General features: G+C 46.2%; 1 protein-coding gene across 1 annotated transcript in view; it reads right to left on the bottom strand.

The window, feature by feature from the left end:
* The window catches only part of LOC141087819 (uncharacterized), a 198,747-nt gene that overhangs the window by 117,277 nt on the left and 59,017 nt on the right, over window positions 1–22,453 (bottom strand). The window contains exon 8 of the mRNA XM_073573661.1: window positions 10,023–10,135. Coding sequence (XP_073429762.1) covers window positions 10,023–10,135 — 113 coding nt within the window. The remainder of the gene's footprint in view (window positions 1–10,022; window positions 10,136–22,453) is intronic.

The raw sequence follows: 22,453 nt of genomic DNA, 5'->3' as shown, positions 1-22,453 counted from the left end.
ATGGCTACGGGGGCCTTCGGGGGCCTGCAGGGAGGCGGCTTCCTCAGTGCCTGCAGAGAGCAGGCAAGGAGGAAGCCTGTGCAGAGCCTGTTAGATCGCTGATCTGACAGAGTGCTGTCCAAACTGTCAGATCAGCGATCTGACATATTACAGTGATGTCCCCCCTGGGACAATAAAATAAAGCTAAAAAAAAGTGTAACAATAATTTATAAAAAGTCCCTAAATAAATTAAAAAAAATGAAAAAATATTGTCTAATAAATTCATTTTTTTAGAAATAAAAAAATAAAAGTAAACATATTTAATATCGCCGTGTCTGTAACGACCCGTCCTATAAAACTGTCCCACTAGTTAACCCCTTTAGAGAACCCCTTTAAAAGTAAAAATAAAAAACAAAGCAAAAAACAATGCTTTATCATCATACCGCCGAACAAAAAGTGCAATAACGCGCGATCAAAAAGACGGATATAAATAACCATGATACCGCTGAAAACATTATCTTGTCCCGCAAAAAATAAGCTGCCATACAGCATTATCAGCGAAAAAATAAAAAAATTATAGCTCGCAGAATAAAGCGATGCAAAATAACTATTTTGTTTTTATATAAAATTGCTTTCATTTCATTAAAGTGCCTAAACATTAAAAAAACAACATAAATGAGGTATCGCTGTAATCGTACTGATCCAAAGAATAAAACTGCTTTATCAATTTTACTGCACGCGGAACGATGTAAACGCACCCCTCAAAAGAAATTCAAGACATGTTAATTTTTTTTGTTCATTCTGCGTCCCAAGAATCAGAATAAAAAGCGATCAAAAAATGTCACGTGCCCGAAAATGGTACCAATAAAAACGTCAACTCGTCCCGCAAAAAACATGACTCAGTGGGTCAAAATAAGGAAAAATTATAGCTCTCAAAATGTGGTGATGCAAAAACTATTTTTATAATAAAAAGCGTCTTTTAGCATATGACAGCTGCCAAATATAAAAACCCGCCATAAATAGTAAATCAAACCCCCCTTTATCACCCTGTTAGTTGGGGAAAAATAATAAAATTAATTTAAAAAAATGAATTCATTTCCATTTTCCCATTATGGTTAGGGATAGGGTTAGAGTTAGGGTTAGGGCTAGGGTTAGAGTTAGGGTTAGAGCTGAGATTAGGGTTAGGGGTGTGTTGGGGTTAGGGTTGGAGTTAGAATTGGGGGTTTCCACTGTTTAGGCACCACAGGTGGCAAAAACATCATTTTTGTGGAAAAAAATAGGATTTTTTTATTTTTCTGGCTCTATGTCATAAACTTCTGTGAAGCACTTGGGGGTTCAAAGTGCTCACCACACATCTAGATAAGTTCTTGGGGGGTCTAGTTTTCAAGATGGGGTCACTTGTGAGGGGTTTCCACAGTTTAGACCTGTTTCACATTTCCGTTTGTTTCCATCAGTCAAAATCCACCGTTTTGCAAAAAAAACGCATCCGCCATTTTTTTTGGCTGATCCGTTTTTCCCATTGACTTGCATTAGCGGAGGATTTTGACGGATGGTCAACCGTTGGATCCGTTTTTTGACGGATCCGCCAAAATTTTGGCATCCACTGACTTGAGTGGACGGACAATGCAACGTTTTTTGCCTGCATGGATCCGCTATTTTACACTGAGCATGCCTGGAATGCCAGAAATTTAACCCCAATTCCCGTTCTGGCGGCAGAAAAAAATTCTCTCTCTCTCTCTCCTTTTCCAGGCTGCGGTTCCTTTTCCTTTTCCAGGCTGTGGTTCCTTTAAACTTCAGCGGATCCGTCAAAACAACGGTCCGGTGGCATGCGTTGGTGTCACAACGGTAACGGTCTTTTGCATTTTTTCACGGATTGCAACTGACCAAAGAAACGAAAGTGTGAAAGAGGCCTTAGGCACATCAGGATCTCCAAAGGCAACATGACACCAGCAGACTATTCCATCAAAGTCTGCATTCCAAAATGTCACTACTTCCCTTCCGAGCCCCGACGTGTGCCCAGCGTACTCAGGACAAATAGGACAACAACTTTTGGGGTCCAAATTCTCCTCTTACTCTTGGGAAAATAAAAAAAATTGGGGAGTAAAAGATCATGTTTGTGGAAAAAATATGATTTTTTATTTTCACGCCCGGGCGTTATAAACTTCTGTGAAGCACTTGGGGGCTCAAAGTTCTCACCACATATCTAGATAAGTTCCTTGGGGGGTCTAGTTTCCAAAATGGGGTCACTTGTGGGGGTTTCCACTGTTTAGGCACATCAGGGGATCTCCAAAACGTGACATGGTGTCCGATCTGAATTCCAGCCAATTTTGCATTGAAAAAGTCAAACGGCACTCTTTCCCTTTCGAGCTCTGCCATGCGCCGAAACAGTGGTTCCCCCCCACATATCAGGTATCAGCGTACTCAGGACAAATTGCACAATAACTTTTACAGTCCAATTTCTCCTCTTATCCTTGGTAAAATAAAAAAATTGGACCTGAAGTAATTTTTTTGTTAAAAAAAGGTAAATGTTCATTTTTTTTAAACATTCAAAAAATTCCTGTGAAGCACCTGAAGGGTTAATAAACCTCTTAAATATGGTTTTGAGCACCTTAAGGGGTGCAGTTTTTAGAATGGTGTCACCTTTGGGTATTTTCTATCATATAGACCCCTCAAGGTGAATTCAAATGTGATGTGGTCCCTAAAAATAAAATGTAAAAATGAGAAATCGCTGGTCAACTTTTAACCCTTATAACTTCCTAACAAAAATATTTTGGTTCCCAAATTGTGCTGATGTAAAGTAAACAAGTGGGAAATGTTATTTATTAAGTCTTTTATGTGCCATATCTCTGTGATTTAAGGGCATAAACATTCAAATTTGAAAAATTGCAAAATTTCCATTTTTTTCACAAATAAGCGCAAGTTACCGTAATTAAATTTTACCACTATCATGAAGTACAATATGTCACGAGAAAACATTTTAAGATTTACCGGGATCCATGGAAGTGTTCCAGAGTTATGACCCTATTAAGGGACAGTGGTCAGAATTGTAAAAATTGGCCCGGTCACGAACGTGCAAACCACCCTTCGGGGTAAAGGGGTTAATGGAAAGTTGAGTGGAAGGAAAACGTGTAGTAGAAAAAGGTGCACAACCAACCGGGATAACTGCAGCCTTGAAAGGATTGTTAAGAAAAGGCCATTCAAAAATTTGGGGGAGATACACAAGGAGTGGACTGCTGCTCGAGTCATTGCTTCAAGAGCCACTACACACATACGTATCCAGGACATGGGCCAATAGACAACACAAGAAGCATCTTACCTGGGCCAAAGAGAAGAACTGGACTGTTGCTCAGTGGTCCAAGGTGTTGTTTTCAGATGAAAGTAAATTTTGCACTACATTTGTAAATCAAGGTACCAGAGTCTGGAGGAAGAGTGGAGAGGCACACAATCCAAGCTGCTTGAGGTCTAGAATGAAGTTTTGACAATCAGTGATGGTTTGGGGAGCCATGTCATCTGCTGGTGTAGGTCCACTGTGTTTTATCAAGACCAAAGCCTGTGCAGCCATCTACCAGGATATTTTAGAGCACTTCATGCTTCTTTGTAGATGGAAATTTCATTCTCCAGCAGGACTTAACACCTGTCCACATTGCCAAAAGTACCAATGCCTGGTTTAAAAACAACAGTATGACTGTGCTTGATTGACCAGCAAATTTGCCTGACCTTAACCCCATAGAAAATCTATGGGGTATAGTCAAGAGGAAGATAAGAGACACCAGACCCAACAATGCCGACAAGCTGAAGGCTGCTAGGAAAGCAATCTGGGCTTCCATAACACCTCAGCATAGCCATAGGCTGATTGCCTTAATCCCACGCCACATTGATGCAGTAAATGATGCAAAAGTATCCCGGCCAAGTATATATATATACGAGTACATATATATATATCTTATACATTGTAAGGTAGCGCTGTCATTCAAGGTTGGGGACACTCGCTTGGCAGCCAACAAATCACATCCGGCACAGGTTTCTTAACATAACTCCAACAGTCCATGTGGTTTATTAGGCATCATAAACCAGGAACAGCAACAGAAAGTTCATATAAACAACATAGCGTACATGACAGAGCTTCACTCTGCTTATCCTGTGGTCACACAGGTTGTGCAAGGTCCGGTACACAGGCTCTCTAGCCTCAGAGTTAAATCCTCTGTCTGGGTTTACTTCATGGCTGCTTCTCAGTGCAGACATTCATTCCCTCCAGGGAACTCTCAGACGCTTGCAGCCATTACTCACAGCATTCACGTGCTGTCAGGCAGGAAGCCCCATCTCCCAGCGGGACCTTCCACAACGGATCATCCGGGTCCCAGCATTCTCTCATGTGACCTACCCTGGCCACCTTATATGGTCCGTAGCCATGCCCACCGGGTCACATGGCTATGACCTCATCACAGGTCCTTCAAGCATTCATACACATATACTTTACTATGGCGTTTTTAGACACACCCCTAGGTGGATTTGTAGGTAGCTCTCCCTAACACATTGGCACGAAAGATCAGCTCTGCTGATCAGCACATAATGAAGCAGGCCATCATTGGCAGACTAAAGAAGGGAAAGTTGTGGAAGGGATGCATGATCTGCTTTTCCCAGTAAGCAATGTTCACACCTCAGGTGCAATAGGAAAAACCTCTTTTACTGGAGCAGATGATGATGATGATGATGATGATGAAGATGACAGCTCTCCACAGTTTTTCATTACACTGAGCCAACAGCCCCTCAAGGTGTGATGAGCCCAGCTCTTTTCTGGCAATGTGTAGCAGCTCTTCTCTCTCCCCCTGCATATAGCACTATACGTGCACTAAAACTTCTCTTCTCAGCCTGGACTTTGGCATCCATGGCACCTCATGCTTTCAGGAAAGTACCTCAGTTTGGTAGTTCTTCTACGAGGGCTGCTGCCCACCAGACTTCACAATAGCCCTTACCCTAATTACATGTATGTGTGTGTGTGTGTGTGTGTTTGTGTGTGTGTGTGTGTGTGTGTGTGTGTGTGTGTGTGTGTAAAAATGGCTGAAGAGCTGGCTTCTGACACCATCAGAGTTCACAGACAATTGTGACACCTGACTTTGCAGTGCGTCACACTTCCTCCTTAAATTTCGCTCATCTGTGAATCTAACTTGTAACATAAGCAGAGCATAAGTTATAAACATTGAACACATGAGAAACATGTTCATTTATATCTGTGGCAAATGTAAGAAATGCAATAAGGCATGCATGGGAACCATAACACCCACTTGAACGAAAGTCATGGAAGAAAGAGGCCAAATTAGAACAAACATTTTGGTGTCTTACATATACAGGACAGGTAGACCCTTTTCTAGTTACTAGCAAAAAGAAAAATAAGTCCACAGCACCTCATAGTATCACAGGGTTAACTTTACCCACAATAGGCGCGCACGTCTGGTCCAAGGAGTCCCTCTTGGATTACGTTCAGACATCACAAACAGAGCAGAGACAGCGCTTCAGAGGTTGGTGGATTTTACATCTCCTTTATTCTGCCTTCTGTGGCAACGTTTCCATCATACAAGATGTTTTTCAGAAAAGGATCTTGTATGGGGATGAACTCAGCTGAAGGATATCACGAGAAACCACTGTGCATTTTCCACCCATCTCTTGCGATCTGGTAGACTTTATAATCCTGATGTTCTTTGGGACAGATGGTGTGCAGTTCTGATTCCCATTGCTCATCCAATTTATGCATCCTGACTTTGAGCTTTAGAACGAGGTCTCCAGCTTGATGTGACCTCACTGGCATGTATCTTTTATATTCTCGCTCTGTCTTGCTTTGTTCAGATGTTCATCAATGCATTGTTGTACTTTCTGATACTCTTTCTGCTGTTCTTGGATTCCATGGGAATTAGAAGGATTTAATACATCATCAGGTCTGATGGCTCCCATTTGGTGATCCTCTGGCAAATTGCCTGGTCTCGCTGTCATCAGATGTGCAGGTGAATAAGCGATGGAATTGATGGCGACTTGATTGTAAAGGTCCACTAAGTCAGGCAACTTCTCTGGCCACTGATTACACTGTTCCAGAAGTACGGTCTTCAACAGTTTCAGGACAACCCTGTTAATTCTTTCACATAATCTATTTCCTTGCGAGTGGTAAGCTGTCATGCTTAGTTTTTGACATACACATAACACACAGAATTATTGTAAAAGTTCCACTTCAAAGGTTGGACCTTGATCAGTCAATACCTGGTGGGGGAAACTATAAGGGTGGCAAAAATGTTCTTTGAAGGCCTTAGCTGCGATCTTAGCAGTGATATCCTTAACTGGTATAACCACTAGGAAGGGGGAATAATGGTCCACAATAGTCAATGCATATTGATGTCATGATTGACTGGGTATTAGTTTCACATGATCCAGGGCTACCATCTCCAATGCCTGTGTCATGTTTCTGCTATGGAGGTAGATGCAGCTCCACTAGATGGCAATAGAGTGGAGGGAAAACTGCACACAGCAGGAGCAGACCTGCAGCGCAGCAGTGAGGCTACCACCAGGTGGCAGCGGAATAGTAAAACAAGCCGGGTCAATATTAGTCTGTAGCGCAGTACCAAAGGAATAAACAAGCACAGAGTCAGAAATAAGCCAAATGGGTCAATATTAGTCAGGAGCAGATATGCCAAAAACAAGAGACAAACAGCAGGTCAGGATCCAAGCCAAGTCAAATACCAGAGAGTTAAAACACGAGAAGGGGAACACAGAGTCGGGATGGGAAGAGGGGAATAAACAGACATGGGTTCAGTCAGCAAAAGCAGCAGGACAAATCAGGGCAAGTAGAGTCAGCTACACATGCCGTAGGCAGAAACTATAACTGACACTGCCTGCAGGATGCAGTTGAGAGAAATAGCCGGCCTGAAGACAGAACGAGGCAGAGAAAAGTTAACCCTTGACATGATTAGACCGGAAAAGAGAGACAGGAAACAAAATCCGGCCTGGATGATGATGGTTGTAGAAGAGCCCTCTGGCTTGACATATCTTTCCTTCGTGCATACAGGACACATTCTCTGCACCACTTCTCAATGGAGCTTTGCATGCTGGGCCAGTAGAAGCGGTCGCGATGCTGCATCTCATGTTTCTTCCAGCTCAAGTGGCCACTCTGATTGTGGTAAACTGTTAGGACCATTGGGACATCTGCTTGCGGTACCATCACTTGCCATATGATTTCATGGGCCTGTGAGTTGATGTGGCATCGGATAAATCTGCCTTCATGAAAGAAGAACCTTTTTGTCTTTCCACAGCTGGTAGTTGGTAGAGCTGAGTATTCTTCTTTTTCAGGAGATGACCTCTCGTCCATCAGAAGCTGCTTCACGTGGCACATCACTGGATCTTTGTCTTGTGCTTCTTTCAGCCCAAAATTGAGCAGAGGATCAGCAGGCAGACTTCTGGACCCTGGAGACTTCTCAGTCATTTGACAAGAGACTTGCTTCACAGCCTGGTGATAGTAAGCTGACATTTCTACCTCTTCCGGCATGTCAGAATCTTCTTCACACATGGGAGGATTCGGCATCTGAGACAGCGCATCAGCATTACTGTTCTTCTTGCCAGCCCGATACTTTTTCATGAACTGATAATTGGATAATCTTGCTATCCATCTCTGTTCTAGAGCAATTAATCTAGCTGTATTCAAATGAGTAAGCGGATTATTGTCTGTGTACACAGTGAATTTGGAGCTAGATAGGTAATGCTTGAATCTTTCAGTTATAGCCCAAACCACAGCCATATTTACAACTTGAACAAGCTGTAGTTTGAGGGGTTTCTTTCTGATGATCAGAGTGATCTACTAGCATAGAAGATTACTTTTTATTGTCCATTCCATACTTGGGATAGAACAGCTTCTAGTCCCATCTTGCTAGCATTGGTATGCAAGATAAAAGGTAGACTATAGTTAGGATATGCCAAGACCTCTTCCCCGGTGAGGGACTGTTTCAAGACTTGGAAAGACTTTAACATCCGTGCATTCCATTCAATTGGAGGACTTTTGTGTTTTATCTTTCCGAATTGACCCACCAGCAATTCTTGCAGTGGAGCCGCCAACTTCGTGAAGTCGGAAATTACTGTAAGTGGCGGTAGTAGCCTAGAGGACCAAGAAACTGACGGACTTTCCAGATAGTGGTTGGCGCTGTTCAGTCGTGGATAACCGTCACCTTGTCTGGATCTAGAGACACTCCTTCTGCGCTAACATGCCCCAGATATTGAACATTGTGTTTCAGCAAATGTCACTCTGATGGATTCATTTTCATTCCAAACTTTGCCAGGGATTTGAATGCCTTGGCAAGATGTTGCAAGTTTTCCATGTAGGTCTTGGAAGCAATGATTATATCATCCAGACACAAGAGGACCGTTTCAAAGTATTTGGGCCCCAAGCAGCACTCCATTAATCTTTGAAAGGTTCCCAGAGCATTGCACAGTCTGAACGGCATAAAGTTGTACTCAAATAGTCCCATTTGTGTTGTGAAGGCTGTCTTCTCCCTATCAGCTTCAGCATCCTGCCAAAACCCACTGGTCAAGTGTGGCGCCCCTGAGGGTCCAGTCGCCACAGAGGTACTGCACCTTAGCCAGAGGTGTGGTACCCTACTCTTGGGTAAGGAGGGGGCACTACCCAGTCCCCACACACTAGTACCCAACACTAGAGCTCTTTAGGCAAGGGAGGAACTAGGTGGAGGGTGTGGGTGGAGGAAGTAGATAGGGGTTGGACAGCTAGGGAAAAACTGACAGTTGGGAGTGGAGAGTTGTCATGGGAACAGGAGACAGTTGGAGGAGAAGTCAGGAAGAAAAGACAGTTTGTGAAGGTGACTGGAGGAGTGAGGAACTTGTCCCAAGTCTAGTGAAGAATGAAGAGAAAGAAGGGTCCTAGGGGCACAGGAAGTGAAGAATCCACCTGTGGTGCCCGAATCCACACCGACTGTAGTCGGGTGGAGGGACCAGGTCACAGTAGGGGACCATCCCCAGACTAGTGGAGGGACTTCAGGACTCAGCTAGAAAACTGGAGACTGTGTTGACTGTATGTGTGACAGCCAAATCCGCACACATTTGCTGAAAAGGCAGCCAGATAGGATCAAGGGGACCAAGAGAACGTCGCCCGACAGGATCCAAGGCTGCTGGCTTGGGACACTGTGTGAGGCGCAGGGCTGGAGAGGCGGGAGCCAGCGCAGTAAGACGGCCAGGGAAGGAACATCAGAAGGGGGTTCTGGTACAGTGTACCCCAAATTACCTGAGAGCTGGCTGGACCACCGACCCAGAGGACACAGCACCCCGGCTGGGGATTGTAACTGGAAGAACTCTGAGTAAACGTGTGAAGACTGCACTCCACTGTGTCCTCTGATTTATTTACAGCGTCACCTGCCTTGCACTACGACCACCACCATCACATTTAACACCATAACTGCCCTGGGGCCTAGCTCTACCCGTGGAGAGCTGTACCAACTCTGCTGCGTCATCAACTGCCTCAGTGGATGTGAACTGCAGCGTCGGCCATATTATCATTGCCAAACACCACGGTTGGCGTCACGACTTAATCCCCTATAAACTTTTTCTCACATTTTTATTGCATGCCCAGGGCCACGGACAGAGTCACTGCTGCCGTGACAACCCCCTGGAGAACCGTCTGGCCTGGTACCGAGTTCCCTGGCCCTGCGGGGCGCTGCATTTTAGCACCACAAACAGGATCTACAGACCCATTTAACAGGGTCCGGTGCGCCCAGAGACTATGCAAAAGGGAGCGGTGTAGCTTTCCATTTTGGGCTGGGTTGCTAAAAGGCGCAAAAAACATGCCCTCGAATTGTGAATACTTCTATGCAGTTAGAACATGTCCGTCAGCCAGGGGGATCTGCCTCCTGGCCTGGGATGGCTGGAAAAGAGAAAGGAAAAGGAACTGCCCACAAAGGAGTGAATGCCACCAATCTGTGTCAATGAACATACTGTGATGTATGGGTGGCATCTAATAAACGTGTTGTATTCAGGTCTGATATTTTTCAACAGTTCTCACTTACCAGGTGCTGAAAATGCTCTTTGTAAATGGAATGAAACATCTTGTGCCCTGGAGCAAGCAGAAGGCAGCCGTACAGAGATCACAGTGTGAGGAACATTTAGTGACCAAAGCAGACTAGAAAAAAAAATGTAAATTCGTCAACTTCTCGCAAAAGATGCTAAAACTAACATCTTACTTTTAGATGGTAATTAAGAAAATGCATATCCTTGCAATGCAAATTCTGGTTGAGTAGACTAGCTGAGAAAAGCACAATGGCAGAAAGCACAGAACAAACAATTTATATTGCTGTCATTAGGGAGAAGTTACGGTCTTATAATTAGTTGAGAAAAGAATATGGTGTGAATTTTATGCAAGTATCAAAAAATGATAAAATGGTTCACAGAAATCACATGAAAGGTTTGTAGAAACATTCCACATATCTATAAATAAGCACATTGCTTAGACACCAAGACATTGTGTATTTACAAGTGCTTCTCACTAAATTAGAATATCATCAAAAACTTTATTTATTTCAGTTCTTCAATACAAAAAGTGAAACTCATATATTATATGGAGTCATTGCAGACAGAGTGATCTATTTCAAGTGTTTATTTCTGTTAATGTTGATGATTATGGCTTACAGCCAATAAAAATCCAAAAGTCATTATCTCAGTAAATTAGAATACTTTGTAACACCAGCTTGAAAAATAATTTTAAAATCCGAATTGTTGGCCTCCTGAAATGGATGTTCAGTAAATGCACTCAGTACTTGGTCGGGCTCCTTTTGTATCAACTACTGCATCAATGCGGCGTGACATGGAGATGATCAGCCTGTGGCACTGCTGAGGTGTTATGGAAGCCCAAGTTGATTTGATAGCAGCCTTCAGCTTGTCTGCATTCTTGGGTCTGGTGTCTCATCTTTCTCTTTACAATACCCATAGATTCTCTATGGGGTTAAGGTGAGACGAGTTTGCTGGCCAATCAAGCACAGTGATACTGTTGTTTCTAAACCATTGGTACTTTTGGCAGTGTGGACGGGTGCCAAGTCCTGCTGGAGAATGAAATTTCGGTTTCCAAAAGAGGGAAGCATGAAGTGCTCTAACATTTCCTGGTAGATGGCTGCGCTGACTTTGGTCTTGATAAAACACAGTGGACCTACACCAGGAGGTGACATGGCTCCCCAAACCATAACTGATGGTGGAAACTTCACACTGGACCTCAAGCAGCTTGGATTGTGCACCTCTCCACTCTTCCTCCAGACTCTGGGACCTTGATTTCCAAATTTTATGCAAAATCTACTTTTATCTGAAAACATCACCTTGGACCACTGAGCAACAGTCCAGATCTTTTTCTCCTTGACCCAGGTAAGACACTTCTGGCATTGTCTATTGGTCATGAGTGGCTTGACACAAGGAATGTGACACTTGCAGCCCATGTCCTGGATACGTCTGTGTGTGGTGGATCTTGAAGCAATGACTCCAGCAGCAGTCCACTCCTTGTGAATCTTCCCCAAATTTTTGAATGGCCTTTTCTTAACAATCTTTTCAAGGCTGCAGTTATCTTTTTTGTGCACCTTTTTCTACTACACCTTTTCCTTCCACTCGACTTTCCATTAATATGCTTGGATACAGCATGAACATCCAGCTTCTTTAGCAATGACCTTTTGTGGCTTACGCTCCTTGTTGAGTGTGTCAATGACTGCCTTCTGGACATCTGTCAAGTCATCAGTCAAGTCATCAGTCTTCCCCATGATTGTGGAGCCTACTGAAACAGACTAAAAGACCTTTTTAAACGCTTAGGAAGCCTTTGCATGTGTTATTTGTTAAGTATTCTAATTTATTGAGATTTTGACTTTTGAGTTTTCATTGGCTGTAAGTCATAATCATCAACATTAACAGAAATAAACACTTGAAATATATCACTGTTTGTAATGACTCTATATAATATATGAGTTTCACTTTTTGTATAGAAGAACTGAAATAAATTAACTTGTTGATGATATTCTAATTTAGTGAGAAGCACTTGTAAGAAAAGAACAGTTTTCTATGTGACCAAGAATAAACAACTTACCCCCCACATTCTTACATATTCTACATGTCAATACATATATCCTTTAATGCTTAATAGTCTATGAAAAGTCTATGACTTTAGGCACCACTAGCAAATAAGTAGAAGAAGGAAGGTATGTTCTCCAACCACTGTTTTCCATATGTTTCTGCTCAAAAATGAGAGGGTACATGTGGGGTATTTGATGTGACTTCATTGTAATCAGATTTCTATCTTGATAAATGTGGCGCTTGGACATCCATACTAAAGGGTTTGTCCATTACAACACAATCACTTCTTGGTCAATTCATTGCCCCATGGAAAATATAAATAATGTATACACTCCTCCCACAATGGCGCCATTCTTGTGATGTCAGCGTTACTGCATCCAGAGGGAGACTGACACTGTTGTGTCGCAAGCCCGCTGCAGAGAATCGGAGGTCACTAATATGACATCACCCACCGGGAAAAGCAACGCCAGCATCGCTGGAATGATGCTACTGTGATAGGTGAACATACAGTACATTGCTTTATTTTACATGGAGCACAAAATTGTAGAAGTTTGAGTTGTCCAACAGTAGACAACACATTTTAACTTGTTTTTCATCCCTATAGATGTGTATTAGACCTGTATGTTTGTATTAGGGCTGTTCTGTTATCCTAATTATATGCTTAAAATATACGGTATGTATTTGTTATACATTATATTAGGAAAAAAAACACTCCTTTTGTTTTCTTCCTTTATTTATTATTTAGAATTAAATTCATTAGCCGGAACTAAATTGTATGTTTTATGTGATTTCTTTCTGAATCTGGCAGTGGGTCGGCTGCACACTGTCTGGATTTGGCAATCTGCAGTCATATAGAGAGAATGCAGAAATGTATGGGGAGTCTGTAAATCGCCCTTCAGTTTGCAGATAGCACTGAATTATTCAGTTTCATTTCATAGGAAACAGCTAACAGAGGAGAACTAAAAGATTTCTGCAAACCAACATGCCTGTATTCTCTATTATAAGAAAATGTGCTTCCACTGCATGTGAGAAATGCGAGACCAATGACGGGAAGACGCAAAATTCTTTTATTTTCCAATAACTATGACCTAGCAGGCAACCTTCACGGTATGAAAGTCATTCTGAATGCAGCTGTACCGAAGCAGCCACACAGCAAAACTATATAGGAAAGATGTGAAATTCATTTGCTGTTTTTATATGTCTTGATGCATGACGATATCACAAAATTCACCGAGCTAGAACAGCAATCTGAATGATTGTGAGTGACTTTACTTCCTCTGCTGAAGATAGTGGTAGATATTCAACATAATATGTGGCACATTACCTACAATTATTTTGTAAAATCTTGGATTTAAGAGTATTTTTTTTTAATATTAACAAAATAAAAAGTGATGTAATTACATTAATGATGAGCATTAATCTAGTGTATTATATATAATGCATAGAGTAATATGTACTGTGCCCAGTACCCTGGGACTCATTGGAATATTACAGTATCCTGTGATATAAATGATGTTGGCTATATGATTTTAATATTGGATTGTTGTTTACACTGATGAGCAAAAGGGTAAAAATGTTTTGAATTTTTGACTTTCAGGCTCCATATCTTACCATCCAATACAATGTTGAACGTGAGACTAGCATAATTTTATATGGTTTAAAATGCCCAGAAGGATTCAAGTAATGTTGAAAGCCAAAGGTGGCTGTACAAAATATTGACAAAATAAAAAAAAATTAAAATTTTGATTTTTAGGAGCAACAGTTACAATGTAGTGACATGACAAGAATCTGCATAACGAATCATATGTTAAAGAGTTGCAAGTCAAATTTATGTGTAAGGCTTGTTTCATACTTCCTGTGACGAACAGCCCACCGCCGTTCGTCCACTTACGGGCGACACTAACGGGAGTCCCGCTGCCACCAAAACGCGACGGACAGCGGACCCTGTGTCACCACTATGTCACAGTCCCACCACTGACACGGGTGTATCAGCGGACGGAGGGGCGTGACACAATGCCGGCACACGGCTATCACAGGCGCAGTGGGGCTTATCTTAGTTATCCCAACACTGGCACCATGTGACCAAAAATATCCAGCAAGCTAATCTCGCTCTACAATTTGCCGCAGGGGGAGTTTAATTTGGATGCCCCACCACTGCTATCAATCTTCCAAGTACTGCGGGGATTTATGTATATCCCACTTTCTCAGTTCCACTTTGGAACTCGCAGCTCTCCGGCGCCCCCCTTACCCTCAGGTCAGTCAGGGAACTGCACCTAGGATAATTAGTCGCCGGACGGGCTGCCTGTTGTGAACCGGCAATTAGGCTTCTGCAGTAAGGGAATTATCAATGCTGTGGCTGAAGCCCCTTACTCAGCAATATAAGACCCTTCTAGACTGCCAGCAAGCCGTAATAGCCGTACACAACGCGCTGCCACCAGTCACGGTTACTTAATTCACAGTGTTAAATTAAGAGGGTCCGTGGCAAACCCCTTGAATTAGTAGCGATTATCTATCAAAGGCGCATAGTTCGATTCTTAGAGCATGGAGACAGATCTAAATAATTTCATTTATTTTCCGAAAGAGGACAGTGATTACAGATAAAAGTTGCTATAAAATTGAGACATAAAATATGTACAGTACAGGTATAAAATAAAAGTGGAGAAAACAAAGAGATTACACTCACAGTTCCATATTGTTCCTTAGGCAGACCATGCGGCTATGGTGGGTGGAGGCGGAGCTGCACTTCTCCGCTCATCTGGATCTTTCTAGCACGACGACTTGAGCTGTTCTGAGCTGGTTCTGCCAGGGAATGCCTTATAGACTTTCCTATGTGACATCACAGAGAGGTGCATTCTGGGTTGATCCCACCTCTCTTATCCAAGTTATGTTTTGGCTACAAAACTTAGATTAGCTATAACTTTATGGGAGAAGCTGGTATGGACTCATCAGTGGTATCATGTTTCCCAGCGTAATGAGCCCATCAAGAAAACATCAAACATCTATGCGATATGACCGTCCATTTGGGCGCAAATCATATCTCATGTTCTGGACAGGGTAGAACTTCGAAACATACGCGGTCTCGAAGCTGGGACCGCTCAGGTTACAAAAATATGATTTTCATATCTCTAGGGTATTTGGTTCTTATGGTATAGTCTCTCATAGTTTTATTCGTTTCAAACAAAGAAGTTTTTCCCGCTCTGAAGAGGAGAGAAGGCAAATGGTGTGAGGAAGATGGTCTAGCTAATTAACATTCCTGCTCTTCCAGAGGAAGTGGCAGGGTTGATAAAACCTGGGGGAAGGAATTCCTATTACTGACAGTTTACAATGTCCTAGGATGGAGGATTTGTTAGCACATTGCAACAGAAAACATATCTTGCCGACATTGTACATCACACCTCCCCCCTTAAGAGGGCGCTAAGGAGGCATTACCTCTCGGTAATCTGCCATGCGCACCTCAGCGGGTTCGCCCCGGCGGGACAACCCATCGGCATTGCCGTTTTCATTGCCCTTCCTGTGTTTTACAGTAAAATCGTACTGTTGAAGGGCAAGGCTCCAGCGGAGCAATCTTCCATTGGTTCCCGACACGGTGTGCAACCAGCTCAGTGGGTTGTGGTCGGTTACCACCGTGAAGGCGCGCCCATACAGGTAGGGCTGCAAACGCTGCAGTGCCCACACCATGGCCAGACACTCCTTCTCGATGGTCGAGTATGCCACTTCCCTCGGCAAAAGTTTCCGGCTCAGGTACAACACGGGGTGCTCTTGGTCCCCCGAGTCGACCTGGCTAAGCACAGCACCGAGGCCAAACTCGCTGGCGTCGGTCTGTACCAGAAACGGGCGACTGCTGTCGACTGCTCTCAACACTGGAGAGTTGCACAGGGCTGCTTTCAAAGCTTGGAAAGCCGCCTCACAGTCATCTGTCCAGTTGACTGTTTGGGGTAGCCTCTGCTTGGTGAGGTCAGTCAAGGGTTTGGCAAGGGTGCTATAGTCCTGTACGAACCGCCTATAGTACCCTGCAGTGCCCAAGAAGGACTTCACCTGTTTCTTGGTCCTGGGGGTGGGCCAGGACACGATTGCATCCACTTTTTCTGGCTCCGGACTCATGGAACCCCCGCCTACCCGGTGCCCCAGGTAGTGGACCTCGCGCATGCCTATCTGGCACTTCCCCGGCTTGATGGTCAGGCCTGCCTGGTGAAGACGCTTGAGCACCTCCTGGAGGTGCTGAAGGTGTTCCTCCCAGGTGGAACTGAAGACGGCAATATCGTCTAAGTACGCCACTGCGTACTCCTCCAGTCCCCGAAGCAGGTGGTTGACCATCCGCTGGAAAGTGGCAGGGGCATTCTTCATGCCGAAGGGCATGACCGTGGACTCGTACAGTCCAAAGGGGGTGATAAAGGCGGATTTCTCCTGCGCCTCAGGGCTCAGGGGAATCTGCCAGTATCCCCGACTCAAATCCATGATGGATATGTAGTTGGCGTTTGTCAACCGCTCGAGCAGATCCTCGATGCGCGGCATTGGGTGGGCATCAGAGGTTGTGATGGCATTGAGCCCCCTGTAGTCCACGCAGAACCGGGTGGTTCGATCCTTTTTAGGCACGAGGACTACAGGTGAAGCCCACGCACCCTTTGACCGTCGAATCACTCCCAGCCTTAACATCTCATCGACCTCTTGGCGCATGACTTGTTGCACCGTTTCAGAGATCCGATAAGGTGTTCGCCGTAATGGGGCATAATTCCCGGTGTCCACCTCATGAACCGCTAACTCCGTCCTCCCAGGACGGTTGGTGAACACGGGCCGGAAGAGTTCCAGGGTGGCCATCAACTGCAACCGCTGGGACACGGTGAGCGAACCACTTATCTCCATGTCCTCAATGGACCCATTGGCCTTGGCCTGGGCCAGCATGTCCAGGAGGGAATCTTCCTCCCCATCCTCTGGCAGATTGCAGACCGGTAGGACGCAAGCTTCACGTTCGTAGTGCGCCTTCAGCATGTTGACGTGAAAGGCCTTGCGCCTACCCCGAGCATGGTCAAGCGTGACCACGTAGGTGACCGGGTTGAGCTGTTGGTGGACGACGTACGGGCCTTCCCAGGCTGCCTGAAGCTTATCCGTTGGTACCGGGACCAACACCCACACCTTTTGACCCACCTGGTAGGTCCGCTCCCGGGCGTTCTGGTCGTACCAGCGCTTCTGGTCAGCCTGAGCCTGCGTCATGTTGTCATGCACCAACTGCGTCAAGGTCTGCATCTTGTCACGGAAGCGCATGACATAATCCACGATGGACACTTCTGTGGGGTTTGGCTCATCTTCCCAGGATTCTCTTATCAACCCAAGGGGTCCCCGGACTCGCCTGCCATACAGGAGCTCGAAGGGGGAGAACCCGGTCGAAGCCTGCGGAACTTCTCTGTAAGCGAACAGCAGGTGTGGGAGGTACCGCTCCCAGTCGCGCCCTTGGGTCTCAACCAGTATGCGGAGCATCTGTTTGAGGGTACCGTTGAAACGTTCACACAAACCGTTAGTCTGTGGGTGATACGGACTCGATACCAGCTGCGTCACCTGCATTTTCTCACAGAGAGCCTCCATTAGGCGAGACATGAATTGGGGCCCTTGATCGGTAAGCATCTCCCTGGGAAATCCTACTCTCGAAAAGATGGTCACCAGTGCGTCAGCCACCTTATCTGCCCTGGTTGAAGACAGAGCTACTGCCTCTGGGTACCGGGTAGCGTAGTCTACCACGGTGAGAATGTATCGCTTTCCGGAGCTGCTGGGGACGGACAGCGGTCCTACAATGTCCACCGCGATTCTCTGGAAAGGCTCCTCTATCACCGGCAAAGGAATAAGGGGAGCCTTAAGAGCAGGCCCCGCCTTACCCACTTTTTGACAGGTGGCACAGGAGCGGCAGTAGTGTGTTACATCTGTCCCCATCTTGGGCCAATAGAAGTGTTGAGACAGCCGTGCCTTTGTTTTGCTGATCCCCAAGTGTCCAGCGAGTGGAATCTCATGGGCAATCCGCAACAACTCAGTTCTGAACTGATAGGGGACGACCAGCTGTCTTTCCCTCAACCACTCCTTTTTAGGATCTCCGGGTACTATCTCCCGGTACAACCTTCCTCGTTCCCAGAACACCCTCTCCTTATCAGACTTGGAGGTGGGCGTCTCGGCGAGACCTCTCAATTTCTCCAGGCTGGCATCTGAGTGCAGAGCAGCCTGGAACTCCATGCTGGAGGCTGCCAGAAGTGACGTCAGGGTCCCCTCTTTACTGGGACCCTCTGGAACCGGCTCTGGGTTCACCTCTGGTTCAGTCTCTCCTGTAGCAGCAGAGGGTCCAGAAGACAGTGCGTTACCTGCGATCTGGGCACTCTGACTGCGTGTGACAGCTGCTATGTATGCTGTCTCCCTGGGGATTTCTGCAGACCCACCAGCTGGTGCTGCCCTGGGCTCTACCTCCCCATCCACCCCCAACACTTCAGGAGCAGTGCTACTTATGGGCCAGTTACCTTCCTCGGTGGCACTGGTCAGCTGCATGGCATTACCTTCCTCATGGTCCCCATGCACCTCCCCATTCTCTTGAGCACCGTTGCTTGCTCCTGCCAGGGGTTCCTCATCCGTCTCACTCCGCAGAGTGACGGGGCTGAGCACTTCGGTACCTGTGGACACATCTACCGCTTCAAAGAAAGGGTTAACGGGTTCAGTCGGCACAGATACATCAACATCATCATCATCCTTCCTAGGAGAAGAATGGTTATCAGTTTGCTTTGGTACATTCACATCAGCATCAGCATCGTACCTGGGGAAAGAATGGTTGTTAGTTGCATCATTACTCATCAAGGCATTAGCAGGTAACACATTCAGTTTCCCATCATCAACATCATCAGGGTTAACGTTACCCTTATTATCAGTTTGGGGAAGGGTGTCAGGGACATAGTATGCAACCATCCTCCCCAAGTCAGTCCCCAATAAAACATCAGTGGGCAGATTTTCAGACACTCCCACCTCCCTCAACCCGCTCCCGGCACCCCAGTCAAGAAAAACTCGTGCCACTGGCAAGGGACAACGGGTGCCTCCAATCCCGGTGACAGTCAGGGTTTTCCCCTCAACAAACTCTTCAGGGGCCGCCAGTCCAGGACGGATGAGGGTTCGTTCAGCCCCGGTGTCCTTGAGGCCTGTAGCAAGACGGGCCCCCACCTGAACAGGTTGAACGTTGTCGTCAGCCCTCCCAACCACACCTCCCACCAAAAGAACAGAGGCATTGGGCCCGGGGGCCTTGGCTGGGGGGTTCTTCGGCCTGTTCGGACAGGTGTAAAAGAAGTGACCAGGCCGCTGGCAGTGGTGACACAGGCGACTGTCAGTAGCCGGCCTGTTGTTGGCAACAGGGACAGGGCCTCCGGAGGGACGGCTAGCTGGGGCATTGGGGTTGGTTGCTGGCTTACCCCCTTTCCAGCTGGTGGCGACTGGCCTCCGCGTCTCGGGCTTCCGGTTGGCCTCGTGGTTGTCGGCGATCTGCGCCGCTTTGTCCGCGTTCGTTGGTTCGCGGTCCAGGATGAACTGTCGGACCTCAGCTGGGCAGAGATGCAGGAACTGGTCTTTGATCATCAGGTCCCGTAGCTGCTCAAAGGTTTCAACGGACAGTCCATGGATCCACTGGTCAAAGTGGGTCCTGAGTCCTTGCACCACATCACTGTAGCTATCGTGTGGGCCACGTTGGAGGTGTCGGAACTTCTTTCGGTATACCTCAGGTGTCAGCCGGTATTTGGCGATCAGCGCCTGCTTTATGGCATCATAGTCATCATCGGCTTCTGGCGGAAGAGAAGCAAATGCCTCCAGGGCTTTGCCTTTTAGCCCTGGGGTCAAGTACCTTGCCCATTGGTCTCTAGGCAGCTGGTACTGTCTGCAGGCTTTCTCAAAGGCTCGCAGAAATGTGTCCAAGTCCCCGTCCTTTTCCATCACGGGAAAATGCTCTGGCCGGGGTTTAGGAGTCTGGACGCTGCTGGGCTCACGGCTTCGGGCTGTGAGGGCATTCCCACCCCGCTGGAGTACCTCCAGTTCATGGGCCCTCTGCGCCTGGCGCTCGGCTCTCTCAGCCTCAGCTTGGCGCTCAGCTCTCTCCGCCTGGCGCTCGGCTCGCTGCTCTGCTCTCTCTCGAGCTTGCTGGATCAGCCTCACCCGCCCATCACTGTCTTCGGCGGGGAGTTCGTCCAAGGCCATTTGCAGATAGGGGTCCACCCCATTCTGGTTGAATGTGGGGCCAGCGCTCAGGAGTGGAGCCTCTGCTGCAGCCCCATTGCAACTTGGGCCAACTTCTGCGCTCGCTGGATTCTGGTCGTTGTCCAGCTGCACTAGAGCCGCGATCATTTGAGCTCTGTTTTTGTTCGTGGCGTCAAGGCCTTGGTACGTGCATAACGCAGCAAGAACTTCCTTTGTCTGCCGGGTGTACCAAGGTTCTCCTTTTGCCGCCATGGTTGCCAAATAAAAGATAGAAAAAGAAAACGAAGAAACGGGAGGGGGATACTTGCAAGTACACACTAATGTCTCAGGACTAGTAACCACTGAGTCTGTTCTCCAAAACCTATGATGCAGGATTCCCGCAGGAACCGTGCAGGTTTTTAGTGAGAGGAATGATTGCTCAAACCAAATCACTAATGCTCTAGGATTATCCCACCGCTCTGCCACCAATATGTGACGAACAGCCCACCGCCGTTCGTCCACTTACGGGCGACACTAACGGGAGTCCCGCTGCCACCAAAACGCGACGGACAGCGGACCCTGTGTCACCACTATGTCACAGTCCCACCACTGACACGGGTGTATCAGCGGACGGAGGGGCGTGACACAATGCCGGCACACGGCTATCACAGGCGCAGTGGGGCTTATCTTAGTTATCCCAACACTGGCACCATGTGACCAAAAATATCCAGCAAGCTAATCTCGCTCTACAATTTGCCGCAGGGGGAGTTTAATTTGGATGCCCCACCACTGCTATCAATCTTCCAAGTACTGCGGGGATTTATGTATATCCCACTTTCTCAGTTCCACTTTGGAACTCGCAGCTCTCCGGCGCCCCCCTTACCCTCAGGTCAGTCAGGGAACTGCACCTAGGATAATTAGTCGCCGGACGGGCTGCCTGTTGTGAACCGGCAATTAGGCTTCTGCAGTAAGGGAATTATCAATGCTGTGGCTGAAGCCCCTTACTCAGCAATATAAGACCCTTCTAGACTGCCAGCAAGCCGTAATAGCCGTACACAACGCGCTGCCACCAGTCACGGTTACTTAATTCACAGTGTTAAATTAAGAGGGTCCGTGGCAAACCCCTTGAATTAGTAGCGATTATCTATCAAAGGCGCATAGTTCGATTCTTAGAGCATGGAGACAGATCTAAATAATTTCATTTATTTTCCGAAAGAGGACAGTGATTACAGATAAAAGTTGCTATAAAATTGAGACATAAAATATGTACAGTACAGGTATAAAATAAAAGTGGAGAAAACAAAGAGATTACACTCACAGTTCCATATTGTTCCTTAGGCAGACCATGCGGCTATGGTGGGTGGAGGCGGAGCTGCACTTCTCCGCTCATCTGGATCTTTCTAGCACGACGACTTGAGCTGTTCTGAGCTGGTTCTGCCAGGGAATGCCTTATAGACTTTCCTATGTGACATCACAGAGAGGTGCATTCTGGGTTGATCCCACCTCTCTTATCCAAGTTATGTTTTGGCTACAAAACTTAGATTAGCTATAACTTTATGGGAGAAGCTGGTATGGACTCATCAGTGGTATCATGTTTCCCAGCGTAATGAGCCCATCAAGAAAACATCAAACATCTATGCGATATGACCGTCCATTTGGGCGCAAATCATATCTCATGTTCTGGACAGGGTAGAACTTCGAAACATACGCGGTCTCGAAGCTGGGACCGCTCAGGTTACAAAAATATGATTTTCATATCTCTAGGGTATTTGGTTCTTATGGTATAGTCTCTCATAGTTTTATTCGTTTCAAACAAAGAAGTTTTTCCCGCTCTGAAGAGGAGAGAAGGCAAATGGTGTGAGGAAGATGGTCTAGCTAATTAACATTCCTGCTCTTCCAGAGGAAGTGGCAGGGTTGATAAAACCTGGGGGAAGGAATTCCTATTACTGACAGTTTACAATGTCCTAGGATGGAGGATTTGTTAGCACATTGCAACAGAAAACATATCTTGCCGACATTGTACATCACACCTCCCCCCTTAAGAGGGCGCTAAGGAGGCATTACCTCTCGGTAATCTGCCATGCGCACCTCAGCGGGTTCGCCCCGGCGGGACAACCCATCGGCATTGCCGTTTTCATTGCCCTTCCTGTGTTTTACAGTAAAATCGTACTGTTGAAGGGCAAGGCTCCAGCGGAGCAATCTTCCATTGGTTCCCGAC

Source organism: Dendrobates tinctorius, unplaced genomic scaffold (assembly GCF_039654945.1).
Source record: "Dendrobates tinctorius isolate UK_male_01 unplaced genomic scaffold, ASM3965494v1 ptg000035l, whole genome shotgun sequence".
Taxonomy (NCBI): Eukaryota; Metazoa; Chordata; class Amphibia; order Anura; family Dendrobatidae; genus Dendrobates; species Dendrobates tinctorius.
Note: the sequence above shows the minus strand (reverse complement) of the source record. Positions and strands in the feature narration are given on the sequence as shown.